Here is a 24,488-nt window from a genome sequence, read left to right as displayed (position 1 = left end):
ACAAGAGCAGCTGAAACAATTTGGAAAAACCTCCCCTCGACATCCAATAAAGAAAACTTCATAACAGCTTCCTCCACCTATAAAACCGCAATCTTACCAGCAAAATGTGATTTTTACAATGACCGGATTCTTATGGCTAAATCCAACACTAAAGAATTATTTAACTTACTTAGAGAGCTAGAATCACCCACGGCACCTCCGGCCTCATGATAGGATATATGATATGATATATTTTATTTGTATCACGCTCGTACACACGTGTTTCAGAGCGTGAAAGGCAAGGGAGGGGAACAGGGGAGAAAAAAACAACGATCTTACTAGGCCCAGTGACATTGAGAATGTGCAAGTGCATGGGAAGTCTAAACATGGTATCACAACATTCAAAAAGCTCTTTCTGAAAAGATTGAGCTTCTACAAAAGAAAACTGACAAAAAAACTAGCCTAGTCAACAACTCACCTCAACCGTCCACCCAAGCTCCTCTACTAGAGCAATCTGATTTGTTCAAATTCTCTACCCTTAGTATCAAGGAAGTTGAGGATATAATCTTAAATTTAAAACCATCTAAATGCATGGGTGATGTCTGCTCAGCGTCAATTATTAAAGGAACAGCGAAGGAACTTGTACCTTTCATTACCACACTAATAAATGCCCCATTTACAACTAATACAGTACCTAACAACCTTAAGGACGCCTTGGTACTGCCACTTCTCAAGAAACAGTCCTTCGACCCAAATACCCCGACTAACTACAGACCCATCACCACAGTACCCTTCCTTCTCAAGATTAACAGAGCGGCCTACCTACAGATTCAGCACCACTTGGAAAGTAAAAACTTACTGAGGTTACGTTAATCGGGCTTGCGTCCTAGGCATGGCACCGAAACAGCTCTGATAGATCTAGTAACTCAAATAGAAACCATAAAAGATAATGGCAACCTTGCCCTCCTTCTATTACTAGATCTATCAGCTGCCTTCGACCTGGTGGACCATAAAACTCTCTGTAGCCATCTCTCCTCTGCAGCCCACTTCTCCAATGATGCCACCACCTGGATCCAGTCTTTCCTCAACAGCAGAACTACAAGAGTGTTTGCGCCGACAGCATCTGCCCTACCCGCTTCTGTCACATGCGGGGTCCCACAAGGCTCTTGTGTCTCCCCCACGCTTTAAAATATATTTACAAAGCCTCTATTCGATGGCTTGGATCACATGGTGTCTCATATACGAACTACGCTGACGACACCCAATTCTTATCCCCATCTCCGTAAACTACATCACAGACGCCAAACAACTTAACTACATATACCTCAGCATCCAGGCATGGATGGCGAAACACAGACTCTGCCTAAATGACAAGACAGAGCTACTGCTCGTAGAAACACAAGCCAGACTTAACAGACTCGACAATCAGTTCACCACCTTCAACATTGATGGCAACAACATCAAGGTCTCGAAGGATGTTAAAACCTTAGGCATCGACGCGACCCACTCCTTACCAAGACAAATCAACGCTATTGCTTCCACCACTGCATATACCTGCAAGCTCATCGACACTTGCAGATATTTTCTGACCACAGACAACTGCATTACCCTAGCCAGGGCCTTAGTATTAAACAAACTAGATTACTGCAATGCCTTATACTTCAGCACAAACCAACACAAATCAAAACAATGCGCTTAGAGCAGCTACCAACTTACCGAGAACACTCCACATCTCAGGAGATGAGGCATAGTGTTTGTTGGCTTTCAATCAACCAAAGAATCAAATTGAAGACCCTTTCACTTACCTACAAATGCTTGAATAACCAAGCACCTATGTACCTTTGTGACAAATTTAAACACTACACAACGGACCAACTGACCAGATTGGCACAATCAAACTACCTCATCATACCAAGGTTCAAGCACCAAAAGGGAGGTGGCAGAAGCTTCCCGGTTCTAGCAGCCAAAACATGGAATGCCTTACCCCCTAGCCTTAGATTGGAACCATCCTACCCCTACCACAAATTCCGTAAGAATGTCAAAACTTGGCTTATTATGAATGAAGTCTAACCACCCCTCACCATTCAAGTATATCCCTCAAACCTAATCGCTATACCTGCTATGCTTGCCGCCTTATCCACTGCTATGCTGCTGCAACTGCTAACCCTACTTTTATATATGTCTTTTTATGTAAATACATGCCTATAACTGCAAATTGCTTTATGCAATGTGTAAACAATGTCTATGTAACTGCAAGAAAATTGCCCAGATGCCCGAGGGATAGGCGTGATATATAAATAAATACAATACAATACAAGATGGCCTCCTAGAATCTTCGATGGATCTTCGCCCTTAAGGGGCGCGGAACTTCACCGACAACGGGTCCCCACTGTCAGCAGATGAACAAAAAAGCACACAGGCTCTTTGAAATAAAAATTTAACTTTTTCCACCGAAAAACATGAAAAAACATACAAATAGCTTGGAGAGCAACCCAAGGACTCCCAACACTGAAGCGTGCAGTAAAAATCTGAAGATGGCTGCCAGAGACCGGGCTTAGGGAAAGGACCTTCATTGGATGGGGGCAGTATGACACAGAGGACAGTGAAGGGTTTTAGAGGAGAACTACAGTTTTTAAGTGAAAGTGAAACCGTTTTTCCTTTTACCGAGGATTCCCAGCCTGACGACAGGTAATATTCATGAGCATGTGCATCCATGCCAGACCCCATGCTGGAGAACTTCACTGCTGCCGATGATGATCCGGAATGAGCAACGCCATCTGAGTGACAGGTGGGCCTCAACAGATACACCAGGAGCTTGAATTCTACATTAGACATTGATAACAGAGGCATATACATGTAAACACAGTAGTATAGACATTTTTGTCTGCCCTGACATTAGCAGAGAAGGCAACTGAGGCACAGACTGATGAGTTAATATGTCTAGATCACACAATTTAGTCAAGTGGGGTAAATGGATACAGAACCATGTATTTCTGCTTCAAAAGAGCCCACCCATTCCCCTCCATTGCTTGCAAGTATGCATCTAATCAAACAGACAACTGCTTCAACTTCAAAACAAAAATATAGTTTGATGGCAGGTGAGAACAGTCAGACCCATCTAATTCTATGAAGTCCATCCAATTCTCTTGAGTTCCTGCATGTTCTTACCACACAGAGCCTGTGAGGTCTATAACTTCAAAAATACATTACTATTATTTTCCTGACTCAACCTTTTTTAAATTCTATTACGGTTTTAATCAGACACTCATGTGCTGTTTTAATGAAAGTTCTTAGTATGATAAATTATATACGCAGCCAAGCAGTGCCCAAAGACCTCAGAATGCGACAAAAAGCCTATGTGAGTTTGTATCCAGGTAATCGCCATGATGAATACTTTCTCTGCACTAAGGTCCAATGAAGCCACATGCCGACATGGATTATGAGAAAGAGCTGATAAAACCAGATTTAGTCACTAAGAGCGACATGGGGTGTTAAAAGGAGTGAAAGGGCTCAGGAGGCCGTAGTAATGCCTTTTCGCCACTGGCTTGAATAGAGGAAAAAACATTTTGTTTCTGTAAGGTCGTGAAACAGGATTTACAGGCATTTACTTACACATCAATGTTATAAAATGCAATACAAAAGGATTTTACAAGGTCCAGTGACAAGGTAGGATGTGGGAGGGGTTCCTAGCTGCCTGAATATGTAAATTATCTTCAACCAATTCTCTGTCCTGAATGTACCATGTGTGACAAAGACCTTATGTCAAAGTCTGAGCCACAGATTATTTTGTTTTACGGTAGTACTATTTTTGTTGAAAACATTTTAACCACCAATTCAAATCAGTGACCTTACCCCATATATTGTGGACGATTAGAGAAAGGTTCTTGAGTTTAACATAGAAATACAGATTGTTTAGTGGCTTTGAATGGACATAAAGCTCCTTTGTTAACAGGTACTGTATGGTTACTAGATCAGCTACTAGACCCTAGGCCAATTACTGACAGCACTTCAACACATTTAGGCCACCAGTCACCTTCCTGTTCCTTTGTGTTCCTCTAATAAGATTCTTCTTTTTGTCTATTGCTGCTGCTAGGAAAGTACAGCATTCATTTGCCCCACCTTGACGTGCATTAAAAATAACTTAAAAACAGAAAACTAAAAAGAAAAGGGAAAACGAAACATACAAATCTGCGTTCAGAAGGTCGTTTAATGTTGGAGGGATTGCAGGTGAGGTCAGGCAGCACAGCAGCTATCACCTCCCCAGTGACATCTCCAGCAGCAATGCTATTTAACCAGTCTGAGCCAGAAATACTCTGCAGAGCAAAAGAAACCAGTAACAGATTTCAGGAAACATGGTATCGGAGGCGATCAAGTAAGGTATTCTTGCAGTAAAAACACTTTTTTCAGTACACCAATGATAAAGACATCACACAGTATGATCCTTATCACATTAAATCCTTAGAGAAACAGATACAGGTTTGCTATGAGCTACTTTGCACTTGAATATTCACACTCAAGTCTTCACGTTAGTAAATCGATTAAGTCACCCATCACAATCAGTCATTTGGCCAGTGACAATGCAAAACCCCCGAGACTGATACAATCCAAATTCTACAAGGAGATGTCACAGTACTTGGTTCCTTTTGGTTTGTAGTAGTGAAGTAGAGTTAGGATTTAATTTTAAAATCCTGTAGAATGTTACAGATTGCATAGCTGGCCCACTAAATCTTACCCAAACAGTGCCTTTCCTTGGAGCAACGTAATAGGCCTTGTATCCCAGGCAGCCGGTGTCAAGGTAGTGAATCCCACAGAGACCATAGCTATAAAAGAGAAGACAGACAGGGGTAAAAATGTCAAGTTCTAAGTTACTAGCCAAGCAAAAAAAAAAATTCACCCACTCCTCAGTTCGCCATATGCACAATTTTGAGCCCTGAAACAGACTGTGCCTTGCTCACTAGGGCTTCACCAGGACTCATGAAAATGTTTTGGAATGTAACAAACATACAATAAAGATAGTAAAATCCTGAATGAGAAGATCTTAAAACAAACCGTCATAAGGCACTAAGGAAATGGAATTGTTCTAGGAGATCATCTGGGTTTAGCAAAATGAGTACTCAAAACTAGAAATACAAATAAAAACCGTCCCTTCATGCCGAGTATACTGGATCAAGGAATTCTTCCAAACCCTTATCCACTACAAGTGTCTCATGAATGCATAATGGCAGTAGTCATCGGTCATTTGACACTTGCAATCATCACTTTCTGCCTAGAGAATATTTTTATTTTATTGTCTATAGCACGAACCTAGCTCAAGCGCAGCGGGGCAGGGCGCCTTATAACAGGATTGTGCCAGAATAGGGCTTGGCATTTTATAAAGTAATGCAGTACTGTTGGTAGAGGGAGAGAGGAATTTTTATTCCTCCGGCAGGTATTTTTCAAAGAGCCAAGTTTTTTGTGTTTTGTGGAACTGGAGGATGGTGGGGGCATTTGAGGCCTCTACCTGGATTGAGTTCTAGATGGTTGGGCGTGGCAGGAAACCCAGTAAGGAGGGCATTCCCACCATTGATGTGTGAGATAACTAGGGCTTGGACCACTGTATGGAATTTGATTGGGGCATGAAGGATTTGATCTTGCAGAGTGTGGTGATCTGTAGCCATGCAGTTTGTGCATTTTGACTATGTGCTTTTGAAAGGAAATGCTACTGTCAACAATGATGCTCAGGAATTTGGTCGAGTTTGACAGCTGAGGGGCGAATCCTTCCTGGCACATGTGATGCAGCCATTGTTGCACGAGTGTTTGTTTGGTGAGGGACTGATGAGGACAAATTCGGTCTTGGTCGGGTTCAATTTAAGGTACGCTTTTGACATCCATGTTTGGATAGTAGCCAGGCATTCGCGGATGCGAGCAATGACCTTGGGGTCACTGACCTTCCAGTACAGCTGGGCGTCATCAGCATACTGATGGATGGCAATGGGAGTAATTTAGGAGAGTTGCCAAGTGTTCCATATATAGATTGAAGATGATTGGGGAGCGATTGGAACCTTGTGGGACCCCACACATGAAAGGAATCGGTTGGATCTGAATGAAACGGGAGAAACCTGTTGCAGATGAAAAAACTATCAGTGAAACTCAGAACCGGTTGCCAATTATTTTGTGATTTACTGCACTTACAGTTCCAACCAATTTTTGCAATGATTTAATAAAGCTAAAATTCAACAGATTATTCTTTCTCTATGTAAAGAATTCAAAACGACATTCTTTTTTTATAAGCAATTCATGCTTTTTTTACTTTGTGAAAATTACTTTGGGAAAGATGAAAGAATGTTCTTTATATAGCCAGATTATATTAACCATGTATGGCACAAACAAGCCAACAAGTGTTTCACTCACTTTATGAGCTTCCTGAGGGCCCAAAATATTTGTATTTGTACTTATAAAAACATTTGCCAAACACATTTTAAATCCTTTCCATAACCATTAGGTTTGTTGAACTACACAGGAAAGTGATCAATTTGATCCTAAACAAAAAAAAAACATGTTCGGATTAAAACATTATTCGATTCCGATTTATTACTACATACATAAATACTGATTGTATTAAAAATGTTCATATTACTTGGTGCACCATGATGTCATAAGATTCTTCAGTTTTCTCGACCTGTAGATTTCTATACAAGACAGGAGAAGGGCTGGGTTTGTCAGAAGAGGAAGGTTAAGTACTTTTGCAACCCACCGCAGAGGTTCTGAATTATTCAGCCAAGTCTTTATGGTTGTATATTTTCCTCCGCACACGAGAGCTCCGCAGGAGCCCCTGTATACCGTAACAAATATCCCGAAGGTGGAATTGAACCTCAAAATGTGCCTTTATATCTGAAAATAAACGAGAAAAGTCTCAAAGCAGAGAGACCCACCAAGTGTCCCAATTCCATGAGCTGCTTAGTTGCTGCAAATGTTTAAGTAATCCTGGAAGCTGCTTACACTACCAGAAGAGTTTCACTTTAATGCTTTCTCTCGCTCTCTAATCATATTCAAAGCCTCAATCAAGCCCTCCATTGGATCGTGGATTGATCGGAGGGCAAACAGAAAAGACAATTCAGTTGTCCATCACAAATGGTTCCTTTAAAGACAGACTTAAGGTCTCACAGAGAAATCAGAACACCAAGGCATCCTCTTAGGTAGTCTGGGAAGACCAAGAGCCAAGGGAAGAGACAGAAAATAAGAAAACAAATATTAATGAGAAAGGAATACATCAACAATGTATTTAATCACATACAAGCATAACGAACAAAAAGAAAGAAAAATAAATTGAAGTATGAAATTATTTACTGATAGTGAAAAAGATATTGTAAAGGGCTCTAAAGTCTGCTTCCATAGCAGGGAATAGGACTAGGGGATATATAAATCTTCTGATGTTGGACTAACACTATAACTTGTGTTATCATTCCAAATCCTGACAAAATATACATTTTGTAGTTAGAACGCATACAATTTTGGATCATGTTTTATATTTTACTTTATGTGTTTATGGAAAAGTATCACTATTTTTAAATCAGTTAAGTATTTTAAAATGCATTTAAAGCAATTAAAGCAACCCCTCCCTGAGTATCTGTGCAGATAGCTCGATTGATGGATCCTAGGGGTTTGTGCCATTTTGAAGTAAAGAACAGTACACATTAAGGATTGCTCTCACCAACATAACCCCATCAGCCAGCCTGGACAACAACAGGCCTGATCACAAAACAATTGTCACACGTTTACACAACAGCACAGTCATGAATATCACCAAAGGTGAGTCAATGTAGAGACTCGGAAGTGACGTCAGTCTAATGTGCAATAGGACTATGTGATTAAAGTTTCAAGATTAGCGCTCGTAAGGACTTTGTTAGATCAAACAGTTTCTCTTTTAAACATGTATTTAACATTCCTTTTCTCCATTAACTTATTTTGTCTGGTGGGGGCGTGGCCGACCGCCATGTGAGAAAGCCGCGCTTCGTAGCAGCTCCGTTGATGCGCTCATCATTTTGCCCACAACCTGCATCCACCTTAAATGAAACTACACCTGCGACCCGAAGATCGCTTCGGTACAGTCGGCTGACCTTCTGACGGTGTTTTGGGGCCGGTGCGTGGCCTCACCGAGGAGAAACGCCGTGGTGTAGGAGGAAAGCGCACGACTCAAAATGGCGACCGCTTGCTGACCGCGGAAGAGACGAGCGCCGGATCGCGCCCAACACAGAGCGGAAAAGGAGGCTCGCCTCGGACTCCGGCTACCAGGGGGAATTGGCCCAGTCGACCGACGGCCGGAGACTGCATCTGCCCCGTGCGCCTCCCCTGCGGTAGAGGCGCACAACGAAGGGCTCAGACCCGGTAACAGCGCTACGAGGTACGGAGTGGGAACAGGGCTGGGGGGACATTCGGCTCGTCGACCGAACCTGCTGCATCATCCCTGAGAGAGGTTGCACTCTACCACCGGCCCTATTGGAGGCCGGGGCGCTCCGGAAGCAAGGGTTTGCCGAGATCATAATCCTCGCCCCCCAGCACCCCAACCCGCCGGCGCCCCCCATTCCAAGCCCGCCCGCACAAGAGATGTCCGCAAAAGGCCCCAGGAACAAGCACAAGCAGACAACCATGGAGGCGTTCGCAGCCACTGGCGCCCTCAAACCAGATGCCGCCTCGACGACCTCGGAGGTAGGACCCTCTGAACCCACGAACTCGCAACTACTGGAAGCCATTACGGCGCTCCAAAAAACCATGGAGGGCAAGATAGATGCCATGGCCATCGACTTAAACCTACTCAGACAAGATGTGCGCTCCATTGCGGGCAGAACGGAGGCATTGGAGTCCCAGGTTAAAGAAAATACTGACGCCAAAACTCGCCTCTTAAGAGAGGTAGATGCCCTAGCCCAGAAAGTCAAGAACCTCGAAGACAGGGCGGACGAGGCGGAAGGACGGGCACGCCGCAATAACATAAGAATTATCGGATTGCCGGAGGGGACGGAAGGGAACGACCCCACGAACTTTGTCGAAAATCTGCTGCTGCAAGAGGTCGGTGCCGGCAAATTGTCTCAGGGGTTCACCATCGAGAGGGCGCACAGATCCCTCACTAAGCGCCCACCACCGGGGAACCCGCCAAGGCCGATAATAGCTAAAGTCCTCAATTACAAAGACAGAGAGACTATCCTGGCCCACTCACGGAATGGGGGCCACATTGAGTCTGGCTCCGCCAAAATCGCAATCTACCCGGACTATACCCTCCAAGTCCAAAGGAGCAGAGCCCAATTCGCCCACATCAAGGCCAGATTGAAAAATGCGGGCTTGCGATACATGCTACTATACCCGGCCAGACTTAAGATCATCCATAACAATCGAACGCACCTCTTCGAATCACCGACAGATATAAATGAATGGATGGACAGGGAGCAGATCCCTGACATAGAAGGAAGGCAACGGAAAACAAGAGAAAACGGCACCCCCAAGGAAGCCTAATGAAACCACTTTATCGGGACGTATGCGAAGTAATCTCACCTTGCAGATTGTGGCACCATCGAGTGTCTTGGAGCTGACCGAATGGCACCGCTTGGTATCGGACACTACCAAGGGGATTGGCCCGCACCCCCGAATCTCTTTGGGTATCTAACCCGCCCGTAGGGCACCAGAGGACCGTAGGTCTAATGGAGCAGAAACGGGGATGTCAGGATGGGGGGAACCCCGTTAGACTAGTTCTGTTATTGGCTAACGCCAAGTTCACTGTTTGCAGGGTCGGGAAATTGCCCGTTAGCATCCCGTCCCAGTTAGTTAATGGGAAAGTCCGGAACCACCTTGACCACCACACATCACCACTTCAAACTAGTATTGTTAAGTGCCACCGCCAGAGCAGGCCACTGAACCATACACTGATAGGCCGGGGGGCGACACCACAGGGCAGCCCACCCACGTCCTCACACTCACGCTACACCCATGACTAACGTTGTTAAAGTCATGTCATGGAACGTTAGGGGCCTGAACAGCTACATCAAACAACACAGGGTCCACACCTTCCTCAAACGCCACAAGATAGGAATCGCCCTATTGCAGGAAACCCACCTGAATGCACAGAAACTTGCGGCACTGGCTAAGAGATGGAGAGGAACCCTGATAGGCACCACGTACTCTAACTATGCACGGGGAGTCCTGATATGGATTGCCCCCACCATTCCCGTCAACCTCGCATGCACCCACATCGATAACGAAGGTAGGATGGCCTTGCTCAGAGGCACCATAGACGGCAGAGAATTCTGCCTAGTAAACACCTATGCCCCCAACCATGATGCGACGGTCTTCTTCCGCTCCTTATACACCCGGCTTAGCCCGGACAGAGACGGCACGCTCATATGGGGTGGCGATCATAACTGCACCCTTGACCCGCGTATGGACAGATCGGATAACAAACATACCCGCCCCTCCCCTCCCGCTAAAATACTGAAAGCCCTCTTACATCAATACGCCCTGCTAGACCTCTGGAGGACTCAGCACCCGGAAGAAAGAGGCTACTCCTTTTACTCACCCCCTCACGCGGTCTACACTAGAATCGACAGCCTACTGGTGAGCGAGGAACACTTAGACACATTTGTAGACACGCAATACCTCGCTAGAGTGCTGTCTGATCACTCCCCCATAGTAACCTCCTGGACATTAACGGCACCGCGACCCCCCATACCCACATGGAGACTCAGAGGCGAAGCACTGTTAGACAAGGCTTTCCAAGAACAGATTAGGCAATGCACGGCGAACTATTGGCTGACAAATAAGGACAGTGTCCAACATGTCAGCACGGCATGGGAAGCTTACAAAGTAGTGATTAGGGGGGAGGCGATAGCCACTATAGGGGGGGCCCAAAAGTCTATCACAGCTAAGTTGGCTATTGCTGAAAACGAGCTGCAGCAACTAGAATCTTTGGCCTCCTCAGACCCAGCCCACGTACATAGCATAATCGAACTAAAGAAGGCCTGTCTACAACATTGGGAGGCCCTCGGGAAACTCAGCTACACGAAATACATCGAAAGAAACCACGCCCTCGGTGACAAACCGGGCAAGCTACTAGCGTGGCTCTGCAAGCGGGAAACCCCTAGAATACCTATCTGCCACATGCGCGATGATGAAGGCGTAGACACGTACTCACAAGCAACCATAAACCATATATTCACGAAGTACTATCAGGCCCTCTACACCGACCCCTCACAGCCAACAGACACTGAAATAGGGGATGTATTGGACATCATTGATTTACCACACCTCGAGGAACACGCGGCTGAATCCCTGGAAGGGCCAATAACCCCCGACGAGGTCGCAGTGATCATTAGAACGCTCCCCGCAGGGAAAACCCCAGGTCCGGATGGGCTCCCGGGCGAGTTCTATAAGGCCTACGAAGCCGAACTAGCCCCACTACTTGCCCAAGTCTTCAACGAGGCATACGACACAGGCCGACTACCCAGCACCATGAGAGAGGCAACCATCATACCCCTCTTGAAACCTGATAAAGATGGCGCAGAGTGCGGCTCGTACAGGCCGCTATCCCTACTGAACACAGATAGCAAGATTCTCGCAGCAATCCTGGCCATGAGGTTACGCAGAGTCATCCCGTCCCTGATCCACCAAGACCAGACAGCATATGTGCCCGGTAGAACCATTACGGAAAACCTACGCAGACTGCACCATGTTATCCACAGCACTGAAGGCAGACGGACACAATGTGCAGTAGCATCCCTTGACGCCTCTAAAGCATTTGACTCAGTGCGCTGGAGATGGCTCCTGGCCACCATGTCTAAGATGGGAATAGGGCTCAGCTACATAAAATGGGTCACACTCCTTTACACCAATCCAGAGGCCAGAGTACGCACCAACAGCACCTTCTCACACAAATGGGAGCTTTCTCGAGGAACTAGGCAGGGATGCCCCCTATCACCCATGCTGTATATTATAGCTATAGAACCCGTGGCAGCATATGTGAGACAGGAATACGGGGATGGAGGCATACTAGTAGATGGGGTGAACCATGTGATTTCCATGTACGCCGACGATATGCTCCTCTATCTAACAAACCCCACACACATACTGCCCTACATACTGGAAACCTTAGATAGATTTCACAGATACACGGGGATCCAGATCAACCGGGACAAATCATGCCTATTCCCCCTCGCCGCCTTGAGCGGGAAAATGGCCGGTCAGCTCCCCGATCTTGCCCTAAACTGGGAACCCTCCTCCTTCAAATACCTGGGCATCAGAGTGCACAGAGACCCCAAGACTGAGCACGTACTGAACACAGTGAGGGCAAAGGAAGGCCTGGCAAGGTCAATGGAGTTCTGGAGCAGGCTGCCGCTATCGGTAGCGGGCAGGGTGGGCCTGCTGAAAATGGTGGCGCTTCCCAGACTGCTGTATTTCTTCACCAACGTACCACACAACATACCACGACAATTTTTCAACGAACTACACAGACTGTGCAGAACATTCTTGTGGCAGGATGGCAGGCGTAGGGTCGCCCTCGAAACGATGCAGAGACCGTATGACAAGGGGGGCCTCAGAGTGCCCAACTTCGAACTGTATTACCTGGCCGGACAATTGAAGCACGTGATACAATGGATGGCCGACGAGGCCACTACGGACACTCGCTTGCTACAGCCGCAAGTCCCGCAATTGCTCCTCAGGGACCTGCTATGGTCTGAACCCAAGTCTAAACAACCTCACTCATACCTGATTCTCTTGGGCGTCCAAATCTGGCGGAGGGCCTGCAAGGCTGCACTGATCCCTGACCCCTACTCTCCTCAGATCCCTATAGCCGCCATCATGGCCAACAGACCGGGAAGCCATAGGATAATAAGAGACACTTGGGAACCTTGCGGCGTAGCTACCCTGGGCGACCTGGCGGATGATCAGGGAATCTTAACCTTCGCGGAGTTACAAAAAGTCTCTGGTATCCACACGGGACAGTTCTTACTCCACAATGCAGTGATTAGGAAACTGGTGACCCGCTGGCCACCAACGGATCCGTTAAATACTGGTCACGAACACATTGAGGACCTGCTCGGGGCGGCCGAGGGTGGCCATGAGACCTCAAGAATATATGACACACTGCTAGACAGCGTCACCCAACGAAACCTCCAGTGTAAGGCGGCGTGGGAACAGGAACTAGGATCACAATTCGAAGACAATGAATGGGGGGCCATAATGGGATACCACAGGAAAGTATCCAGGAACGCCAGGTTCCAACTCATCCAATTCTACATTACGAATAGAGCGTATCTCACACGAGACGTCATCTCCAGATTTAGTGGAGCTGTGACCACTGGGTGCCCCAAATGCAACGAAGCCCACGCGGCGATGATACATATGTTTTGGGGATGCCCCGCCATTCAGTCTTTCTGGGCCCAGGTCAAAGCCAAGGTGGCCGAGGCGAACATCACCCTAGAAGTCCATACGCCAAAAGCATGCATCCTCGGCATATACCCCAGAAGCAAGAAGAACAGACCACTCAATAAACTAAAAGACCTAATGTATATACTGGCGAAGAGACGCATTGCAATGAATTGGAAGCGCCCGCGGGCCCCCTGCTTGTTGACTTGGTGGCAAGACCTCCGCAAATGGACGAACGCAGAGACAGCGGTCTGGGAGATGGCGCAGTGCCAACAAAGGCAGGACACCTCAGACGACCTACTACAATGGGTGGAGCTAACGGTTACGCTGTTCAGCCCCAACATGGGAAGCTCCTCTGGCGATGACACAGATGACCCACAACAATCACGTGGATGAACTGGTGGTGTAACACGTTTGGGCCCGGACAAGTTGGGATAGGGAGGGGGGAGGGTGGGATGGGTGTGATTGCACTTTGTTTTTTGTGTATGTTCACGTTGATGACACAATGAAAATAATAAAACAGATTAAAAAAAAAAAAAAAAAAAAAAAAAAAAAAAAACTTATTTTGTCTGGTTACAGAATCAATACTTAAAGATAAAAGAATTTCCATCATAGCATGGCTTTAAGAACACACAACCTTTGACTATAAAGCTGTATATTTAGAAGACATTCACGGAAAGCTACATTTTAACTATCCCTCTTTTTCTCTCCTGCTGCCGTCCATATGGGGATGGCGGTAATGCAGTATTTCATTCCGAGATTTAAGTAAACAGCAATTTTGATTGCAAATCAATTCCATATAAGACATCCATCTTATTAACTCTGCGTAGAGGACATTTGTGTTTGTCACTAACCTGGCCGACAGTGATCAGAAAGAATTAAAGGAAGTTATCTCAACCCAGTTCTATGCGTTGGTTTCGACTGCAGGGGGAAAACTCAGTGGGCTTACTGGGACCAAGTATTGCTATTCATTCACGTTTGGCACCCAAGGTACATCTAAAGGGACAAACCGTTCTCAAGGCCACTCAAAGCATCCCGAAGGCCAGTCTAAGGGCGCCAGGACCGAAAGCCATGGGAGTTTGCAAAACAGGGTCTCACAAAGCATAAAACCAGCAACATGCAAAAATCATTAGTCTTAAGAGAATGGGACCTGAGATAAGCCCAGTCTCCATATGTATGAAGGAATTATGTGCAACCTTCTAGAAATCAGTGCGGCAGTGGTCCTCAATGACAGTATTTACACACTGTTTTTCATTAATTGCTATTGTTGCAATGCAGGTGTGGTGAATATAATGGCTCACTCTGCTGGGTCTCTGTCTACCTTGGACTGTGAATGGTATGATCACGAAGCCTCTGCTTTTCCAGAAGGCCTGCTAGTATATTACTTGGGTTGGGATAACACCGAAGAACTGGAGTAACCAAATGCACAAGTGGGATTAATTTCCTCATCACAGATTAGAAACGTATACATGAATAATAAACATCTTACGATGCGTAGCAGTTATCTTGTGCCACTGCAACACCACTGTAAGGAAGGATCCACGTGATTTCTGTGCTCAGGAACCGCTTGATACTGTTAAGGGGCTCATACAGCCGCCGCAGATCCCAGAACTTGATTTTTCGATCTTTGCCAGCCGTCACAAGGAAGTTGCTGTTAACAGATTAATTAAAGCTTGGATGATTACATTGGTATTACTGCAAGAATGATCAAAATGTAAAACACAATGCTACAATTGATAAATATTTACAGTACATCACCCTTTCCAAACTAAGAGTGAATACCTGCCAATTTCTTCTCATGAAAGCATATCCTCAGATAAGCCATCAGACTAGGCATTGTGAACACATTACTGAGCATATGTCTCAACAATACGAAAATGTTATTACCTTTACAAAAAGGTCTGAAATTAAATGAGAATCAGAATGCATATTACCCAATGCCCAGCACTCAAAACCTAGTAAATCGCACCACAGCCCCGCCCCCAAAAAGTTATTAGTATTTATTAAAAAAGTGGAAAGAGCTTTGACAAGAAACTCTCTAAATAGGCACCTATAGCTGACTGGAAAATGACACGATTTGTATTTGTATTTGTTTTATTTATAACGCGCAAACCATTAGGCCCGGAGGCAACAGGGCGCAATTTGTACAAAGTTACAATAATGCATATATACAGACATAAAAATTACATTAACAGAATACTAACAGTGTTTCTATCTACATACATTACAGTAATTACAATGCTGCTGTGCTTAACAGTAGATATACCCCTAGGGTGTACAGAGAATAGCAACGGAGTTCAGCGGGCCAGAGTATGTAAATCAAGGGCGCAGAGTATGTCTTAGTGCTGGTCAAAAAGCCAAGATTTGGTTTTGGCCTTGAATGTGTTGAATGAGTCTTCAGCTCCGATTGTAGCGGGGAGGGAGTTCCATAGCTTAGAGGCTAGGACAGAGAAGCTGGTGCCTCCTGCTTTTTGAAGTTTAAACCTAGGGATCGATAGTGGGTCTGGGAAGTTCTTAGAGGTCGGGAGGTCGAGTGGCGAGACATCCTGACTGCAGAGGTAGATAGGGGCCTTGTTAGCCAAGCATTTGTGCGTGAGGGCAAGTGTTTCTAGTGAGATTCTCTGCTTGACAGGTAGCCACTTTAGGTTGGTTCTAGATTCTGAAATGTGGTGGTTGCGGGGGATGTTTAGGGCAGCTCGAATGGCATTGTTCTGTGTTGTTTGGAGTTTATTCAGGTTCTCTTGGCTAGTACCTAAGTAAGGAGCACTACAATAATCAATTTTGGCCATAATGAGAGTTCTATCAAGTGTGATACTGTTAGGGGTGGTAAGGAACGGTCTGCAAGCTGCAATAAGTTTACACGTGTATGCAGAGGCAGATCTGACTGCATTTATTTGTCGAGATAAGGATAGGGTGGCGTCAAGGTAAAAACCTAACTTGTTGGTATCTTTCGAGACTCGTATGGTATTACCGTCTATGGTAAATGACTGATAGGACGGCTCTAGTTTGCTCAGGCGTTGTGAGGTGCCCAGGATGAGGAGCTCCGTCTTGTCATTTAGGCATAACTGGTGTTGGGCCATCCAGGCTTGGATGACCAGGTAGACGCTGTTAGGGGCCTTGGTGTCAGCTAGATAATCACCTGTGATGGGAATGAGTATCTGGGTGTCATCCGCATAGTTGGCGTATGAGACACCCAGATAGTCAAGCCCATCAAAGAGTGGTTTCGTGAAAATGTTATAAAGTATAGGTGACACGCAAGATCCCTGAGGTACGCCGCAGTGAATAGGGGAGGGGTCCGCGGCTGTGGATGGGGCAAAGACCCTCATGGATCTGTTGCTCAAAAAGGATTTGATCCAGGCCGCAGCAGAGGACGAGAAGTTGGCAGCAGAGTGGAGGTGCCTGCATAGGATCTGGTGGTTGACCGTATCAAATGCGCCAGAGAGGTCGAGGAGTAGTAGCATTGCTAGTTTACCCTTGTCCTTCAATACCTCAATTGGGGTTTTTAGGTCTATTAAAGCAGTTTCCGTCCCGTGTCTGGGATGAAATCCGGATTGTCGTAGACCTAGCAGATTGTTAGATTCCAAGTAATCTTGGATCTGAAGGTATGCTGCGCGGTCTAAAATCTTAAGCAAAAATGGTACTGTGGTGATAGGTCGGAAGTTAGTAGGTATGCTTGGGTCTAGGGATGGTTTTTTGAGCAGTGGGATCACCCAAGCGTCCTTAAGGTTGTCCGGGACAATACCTGTTTTAAAGGAGGAGTTGATGAAGGCAGCAATGAATGGGGCCAAATCATGTGCAGAGTCCTTAATGATGGGAGCTGGGCAAGGGTCACCTTGGCAGTTGGATGGTTTAATTCTCAGGATGATATTTTCTACCTCGGTAACGGTGAGAAGGCAAATGGTTTGGTGTTAGCAGTGTCTAGAGGGAGGGCGCTAGCAGGGGAGAGTGAGCGGTTGTCGAGCTTCAGACTGTCCTGCTTGTCTTTAATTTTATATTGTAGTGTGGAGATTTTATTCAGTAAGGCTGCTTGAATGTTAGCACACCATTTACTATCTTTCGTGCAAGTGTCTGGGGCGGGGGGGGGGAGACTGGAGTTTCTAGCTCCTTTAGTGCCTTTGTATTCTAATCAGCTTGCAGGATACGATTGTTAAGAGACTCTTTTTTTGTAGTGATGATAGCATCTTTGTAGGTGAGTGAGGCAAGAAGGAAACCATCTTTATGCGCATCAGAAGGGTGGCTTTTCCAGCAATTTTCAGCACAGCGTTTAGCTTTGCGGAGCATTCTTAACTGTAGGGTGAACCATGAATTACGATGTGCTCGTGGTTTGGCCTTCCTAAATTTGATGGTTGCTATCGAGTCTATGGCCGTGAGCATAGTTTGGTTATAGGTGTCTGCTAGGGAGGTGGGATCAGAGCAGGTGTTGGTGGCCGCATTGAGGGAAGGGAGTAACAGAGGGAGGAGTTTCTCCTTAGTTATGTCCTTTTTACTTCTAGTGGGGAGTGCTGTGGCTATCAGTGTCGGGGCTCGCAGGGTTGCTTCAATATTAAAAGTTATGATATGATGGTCAGACCATAAGCAAGGGGTATTGTCGAGAACCTTGATATTGCAGTTAGAGCCGGCTAACCAGTCAAGGGTCCTGCCTTTGATATGGGTGGGTTCTTGAATGTACACGGTGAGGCCGGGGTCAGTTAGAACATTCTCCAGATCTATTGCTACAGGATCTTTTGGATCACCAAGACCTAAGTTAAGGTCGCCTAGGATGATTGTTTGAGTTATTTTTAGTTTTGTCAAGGAGAGTGGATATTTCACTGACAAAGGTCGGTGCCGGACCTGGGGGCCTGTAGATAAGGTGGAGGGTGGCCGTTTGGTTAGGTGTTAGTGATAGTTTGACTGACAGCGATTCAGCTGATTCGAGTTTGGAGCCGGATACCACTCTTAGGTCAAGACAGTTTTTATGGATGAAGGCCACGCCACCGCCTCTGGATTGGGCAGTGGTACGGTCACATCGCGTGATGCCGTAGTCAGGCGGTAAAGCCAAGGATAGTGAGGGGCCAGATGCAGCATGTAGCCAAGTTTCAGATATAGAGATGAAGTCGAGGTCAGAGGTGGTGATGAGGTCAGCAATGTCTAATGCGTGTGCTGTGAGAGATCTAGCGTTGATAAGGGCGCCCTTGAACACAGGCAGTTTAACCCCTGTGGTAGTGGATTTGCATTTAGCGGTAGATGGGGGTGAGCCAGGTGGTGCATGTAAAGTTTGCTTGGTGGCGTTGTTGCGGGAGTGTCGTAGGCGGAATCTAGTGCCAAGTCTCTTGTTTCTAAGAAGGAGGGGGCAGGGTTGGTTTGGTGTGGGTTTCCTGGCGAAGTGTTCCAGCCACAGAGCTGGGTCATTAAGGTATTGGTTAATATGGTTACTGGAGTAGTGTAAACCTGCGGTGGTTGCTGCAGGGCTCATTATAGGGGTCTCAGTCGGCAGTGCCTGGTGGTGTAGGTTCAGGCAGGCCAGACTATTAGGTGGCTGATCGGGTTTAGCCCAAAGGGGGAAGGTTATTGCAGTGGGTAACTGAGTGACTGGGGCAGCCCGTAGGGCTAGAGTGTAGTATAATAGAAGGAATACACTGACGTGCATGATGGTAGTACTAGCTACCGGAGTAGGATACCTACGAAATTGTTCACACGGGTCAAGATTGGGTCTCATTAGATAGGACTGTGGTATCAGTCACCAAAGCGGCACAATGAATACCAGTGCCTAGATTTGGCTAAATGTCAGCAAACATAAGGTGACCTGAGTGTACAGAGTGTGCAAATGCCTAGCATTGACTAAACTTCATCAATCATATAGTGACCAGGGTCGGCATAATGAGAAGTCAGCATTTGTCATGCACAACAGGTTAGGGCAGTGCAAAATACAGCGCAGCTAGATTCAAATATCAGGCACATCAGGGAATGCAGTGCAAAATACAGCGCAGCTAGATTCAAATGTCAGGCACATCAGGGAATGCAGTGCAAAATACAGCGCAGCTAGATTCAAATATCAGGCACATCAAGTAAAACAGTGCAGAATGCACCAAGCAGAAGTTGGGTTGTTAGAACAAAAGGCTAGGCAGTGCAGAGTGCAGCCAGGTAGATGCCAGGGTGGATGTATCACAGTGAGCAGCAGAGGCATGGCATGGCATAAACAAAGACATCTAGATTCAATTTTAGCAGTGAGAGCCAGACAGGCACTGATTCAGATGCATCAACAAAGGACACCTAGATGAGAGTTACCAGTGAGGAGTAGGCAAGGTGTGGTTGTCCACCAAGATGCAGGGCACACAGGCAGAGGTACATCTGGGGTTAGGCACTGATGCACATGCTGAGTGGCATTTAAGTCCAACACAACGATTAGTGTACATGGCTCGTGCAGGTGAGGTAATGGAGGGAGCTGTTTTGTGTGGAGAGTGCAGTGGAAGTGAGTTTAGACAGAGATGGAATACCCACAGTCACACAGCCTCATGGGGAATGAGCAGGGGGTATGGCCCTGGGCTCTGGCCAGCTCGGGACAGTTATTGGCCTTGCCCTCAGGGCCTTTCCAGGAAGGGCCGGCTCACGCCTGCCGGCTTCTGATTGGCCCCTGCACCTACTCCACGAGCCTATCAGTGGCAGGCATCACTGTGATGGAGGGGCAGAAAATGGTGGCCAGGGTCTGAAAAACGGGCGGCCATCTTTGAAATGGAAAACACCTTGGCCCTCATTACGACCCTGGCGGAAATCGAAAAACGATGGCGGAAATGCAATACCGCCATCGAATAGCGCTCGGTGCGACTATGACCCGTCACCGCAAAGTACGAAGCCATTAGCGACACCGTAGTGAACGCCAACGCTAACTGCACCAAGCATGCGCGCCATGCCAAACCGCAAACACCACCATGGTGCAACGGTACGCCAATTCCGACCCTAGCGGACATGTACCTAACGCCATCAGGCATGGCGTAATGTACCATTCCGCCATGGCGAGAAGTACGGCATCGCGAATCAACCGTAAACGGCCCCACTGAGTGCCTGTACACCGCTCCCTGCCCACAAAGTACAACCCCCCGTAGGTGCAATGAAGTCACAATGCAACCATTGAAATGTACAAGTCACCCATGCATGCCAACGAACAAAAGAAACACAAGAGGGGCCAATGGGAGCTGCAGGGCACAGATGGCACGAATACAGAAGCAATCCCAATGGACATGACCACAGTCCCCCACCAAGAAACGCACGCAAACACAGGCACCTGTGACCAGCAATATTCCGATAATCACATCATTCCACCAGTCCACCTGGCTGACCGGCATCTGTTACACAAAACCCAATCCCCCGCCCCTGAGCATGACAACATTCAAACTGTCATATAGGCAGCCCCCATCCCTGACCTCACGGGCTCAGTAGGCAAACGCGCCCAGTACAGTACCACGCAACTAAACCCCGAAGCTGGAACCCAATGCAGATCTCCTCACAATACATCGCCCCCCAAATAGGCATATGCCACATCACTTGCAAAGAAAAACGCTACACGGGCCAAATCAGAATAGAAATTTATGCACATCAAAGTCACCAAGCCCATACAGCCATCAGGCCATGAACTCCAAAACACCAATCACCATTGTGGGCTGCATCCGCAAGAAATGACCAGCCACTACTTGTGTGTCGCCCTGTTCCCCCATGGTACACAGAGCCACATTCACGTACGAAAAGGCAACATGGAAGCGCACAGAACCGCAGGGCCGTCCCAATGGGGAGGCACTAGTCCAGCTGAAAGGCCGAAATGTTGCTCCGAGCCACCAGTACTGCGTAAGGGCATGTGGGCCATTGGCGATCGTCCCATAAGATCGTAATGCTGCTCCACTGATTAACACGAAGCAGCAGGTGTCGGGAGTAAAATCCATAGTGGCATACAGATGGCAGTGGCAAAAGGGGAGGAGATACCTGTCAACCAAAAGAAAAGAAAAAGAACAGAATTGCCATCAGAACCACATTCGAAAAACTCACTTCAATGATCACACGAAATCCACAGCCATATGCATGCTAGCCCACTCAAAAGGATCATCACCACCCCAAAACCACTTGCGACTCATAAACATCTATATCGAGGTGCAAACACCATCACAAACGAGTGTACCTGTGCATGCGTCTGTCAAAACAGAATCCATCAGATGGGAATGTTAACGTGCATGGACACAAGTGTCTGAGTGCGCCTCGAGACAGGGAGGGCTCAACAAGGCCAGATAGACGATGGTCCCACTATGGCAGCCCTGCATCACATAGCGTAGGGGAGGCGGATAGATCCCAAGAAGCCCTGTACATGGCAAACTCTGTATCAAATCACCTGCCCATGCATCCATTCATCATACCCTCATCCCGGGATCACAACGCCTGAATAATTACTCACATAACATTAGAAACATCCATTGAGTCTGTGCGTTATGCAGCCTGCAAAATCCACAGTGCCCCAGCCCGTAATTCCAGTGTTGTGAAGTAACATGTATTTGGGAACGGCCGGCCTCATCGCCCACGTAGCTATTGCGCATCCCAAACTATTCATATCAATCATTGCTCCCTCGCCATGGGCCCTGTCTCAAGGACATTGAACAATAGAACGTTATATTTGCAGTCAGACCTGTGGGCATCTCCTCGCCGCTAGCTGGAAACCGAAAGCGCCGCCCTTCGAATTCCTCATTTGCAACACCACGTCGGAAAGGCATCTGTGGCCGTTTGAAATCACTAATTATTCCATCGAGTGCGGCTGTGTGTGAAAATGGCAACTGCCTTCACCCACGAATGGGACGCCCCGCCCGTCGTTGCAACTCGGTACAGTGATGCATGAGGGCCCACCGTTACTCGAGTACTACGTTCCACTGACCCTTCACAAGTCTGTTCGCGACTGCACAGATAGTATGGGAAACAATGGGACCACAGCAGAATGAACATATCAATCCAATCTTACACGGCCATCGGGTACAAATACATGATAGCAATAGCAAGATACCATTCCCCGAATTGCAGCGTTGTGCGCGTGACGTGCTCGGCCAAAGGGGAGAGCAGTTTGCACAGGTGGAATGAATCACCACAGGTGGAGGCCATACAGCCTGAAAACACATAAATTGCACAGCCAGTCTCCTCCCACAACCACACCGAAATGCTACCGGCAGGACTCGCGATGTTGGCCCTGGGGGACCTGATAGCACTGCAAGTGCTCCAACTCCAAGAAGAAGACGAACACCAACTACAACCAGCCGCATGGAGGAGACGCAGGAGGAGGAGGAGGCCAAGGCAGGGCCAGCAAGGCCCATCAGCACAGCCACTACCACCACGCAGGCAGCCCGCAATACCACGCCTCCGAGCCCATCCGTTCAACCTCACTGATGAGCAGATCCACACCCTCTACCGTCTGGACCGGGACACCATAGCCGCCATTGTGGACATGACACAGGCTGACCTTGTCAGCATGATAGATAGCCCAACCGCCATCCCACCCCTACTGAAGGTGGTGTCTGTACTCCACTTCCTGGCCACAGGCACCTACCAGCACACAGTCGGACAGTTGCATGGCATTTCTCAGCCACTGTTCTCACGGACACTATTGCAAGTGCTCGATGCCCTCTTGCAGCACGCAGACGACTACATCTCCCTACCACGCTCGGAGCAGGAAATTACAAACACGAAAGTGGGATTCCATGCACTTGCCGGCATACCGGGTTGCATTGGTGCCATCGACTGCACCCATGTTGAATTGGTCGTCCCACATGCCATGGAGGCCCAGTACCGCAACCGAAAACAATTTCATTCCCTGAATGTACAAATGGTGTGTGACTCCAACAGGATCATTACACATTGTTGTGCCCGATTCCCTGGATCAACCCATGATTCTATGGTCTTGAGGAACTCTACAATACCACGCTACATGGAGTGACACGCAGGGAACAGATCCTGGCTACTCGGTGAGTCTCATTACATGCATGATGATGTGGGGTATGTGAATTGCCAATGACCTGGCAGGAAGGGGGGGGGGGGGGGTGTGCGTACGTATCAATGGCATTCCACATCATACGTTTCTCGTCCACATACAGGTGATGCTGGATATCCACTGAAGAGATGGCTCCTCACCAGTCCGGAACCCACGGGACCAGCATGAGGAGGACTACAACCATGCCCACTCACGTACCCGTGTAGTCATAGAACAGGCATTCGGCCTACTGAAGGGCCGTTTCCGCTGCCTCAGCAGGTCTGGCGGGGCACTCCTGTACCGCCATGAGAAGGTTGCAAAGATGGTGATGGCATGTGTCATGCTCCACAACATGTGCGTACGTAGAAATGTGCCCATGCCCCCTGACGCAGAACTGCAAGCACCTGAAGATGGTTATGATGAGGGTGGGGATGTGGCAGCACCTCATGGAGTCTGCGAGGCACCGGAGGCCCGTGACATTCGTCAGCATCTCATTGATGTATGCTTCTAGCACTCACGCCTGGTGGCTGATACATGGACACGGGACTCGTGGCACTGCGTGTGTCTGGGACATGCACAACATGGACTGTACGCCTATGATGGCCTAGTACACAAAGATCAATGTCCACACATCTCATTGGTTGATCGTGCACTTTTAATGGCATGTGTGATGTCATGTTGAACACCCTACCGACCCGCCACCCAAGTGAGCCCAACACACCCCCTCCACCCTCCTACCTCCCCCCCGAACACCAGTGTCCAAAGATGCTCATTGTCAGTGGGCTGTCGCTATTGCATGCCCCCTCTGCGGGTATCAGGGGCACCCCTGCCTGTGGAGCGCAGGTTCCTCCCAGATCTACGTTGGGGGCTGCCCTGGACGGAACTTGCAACGGATGATGTGTCTGCCTGCTCACGTCCATGCATGTCCCTAAGGGTTTGCGAGAGCTCAGTGAGCACACGGCGCACTGCGGCAAGTTCGGCACATACGTCCTTGGCCGTCGCATGCAGTTCCCCCCCTGAGGCTCTCGGTGCTACTCTCCATTTGGACTCTCAGGCTCTCGGTGCTACTCTCCATTTGGACTCTCAGGCTCTCGGTGCTACTCTCCATTTGGACTCTCATGCTCTCGGTGCTACTCTCGATTTGTGCCCTAAGTGT

General features: G+C 47.6%; 1 protein-coding gene across 3 annotated transcripts in view; it reads right to left on the bottom strand.

Annotated features, from left to right (window-relative positions):
• The window catches only part of GTF3C2 (general transcription factor IIIC subunit 2), a 1,345,710-nt gene that overhangs the window by 275,846 nt on the left and 1,045,376 nt on the right, over positions 1-24,488 (bottom strand). For all 3 annotated transcript variants that reach the window (XM_069605483.1, XM_069605484.1, XM_069605482.1), the window contains 3 exons: positions 14,855-15,016; positions 4,712-4,799; positions 4,164-4,292 (listed from right to left, as the gene is read on the bottom strand). In XM_069605483.1, coding sequence (XP_069461584.1) covers positions 4,164-4,292; positions 4,712-4,799; positions 14,855-15,016 — 379 coding nt within the window. The remainder of the gene's footprint in view (positions 1-4,163; positions 4,293-4,711; positions 4,800-14,854; positions 15,017-24,488) is intronic.

The sequence above is a fragment of the Ambystoma mexicanum genome, chromosome 4p (assembly GCF_040938575.1).
Source record: "Ambystoma mexicanum isolate Mex_15411 chromosome 4p, UKY_AmexF1_1, whole genome shotgun sequence".
In the NCBI taxonomy this organism is placed as follows: Eukaryota; Metazoa; Chordata; class Amphibia; order Caudata; family Ambystomatidae; genus Ambystoma; species Ambystoma mexicanum.
Note: the sequence above shows the minus strand (reverse complement) of the source record. Positions and strands in the feature narration are given on the sequence as shown.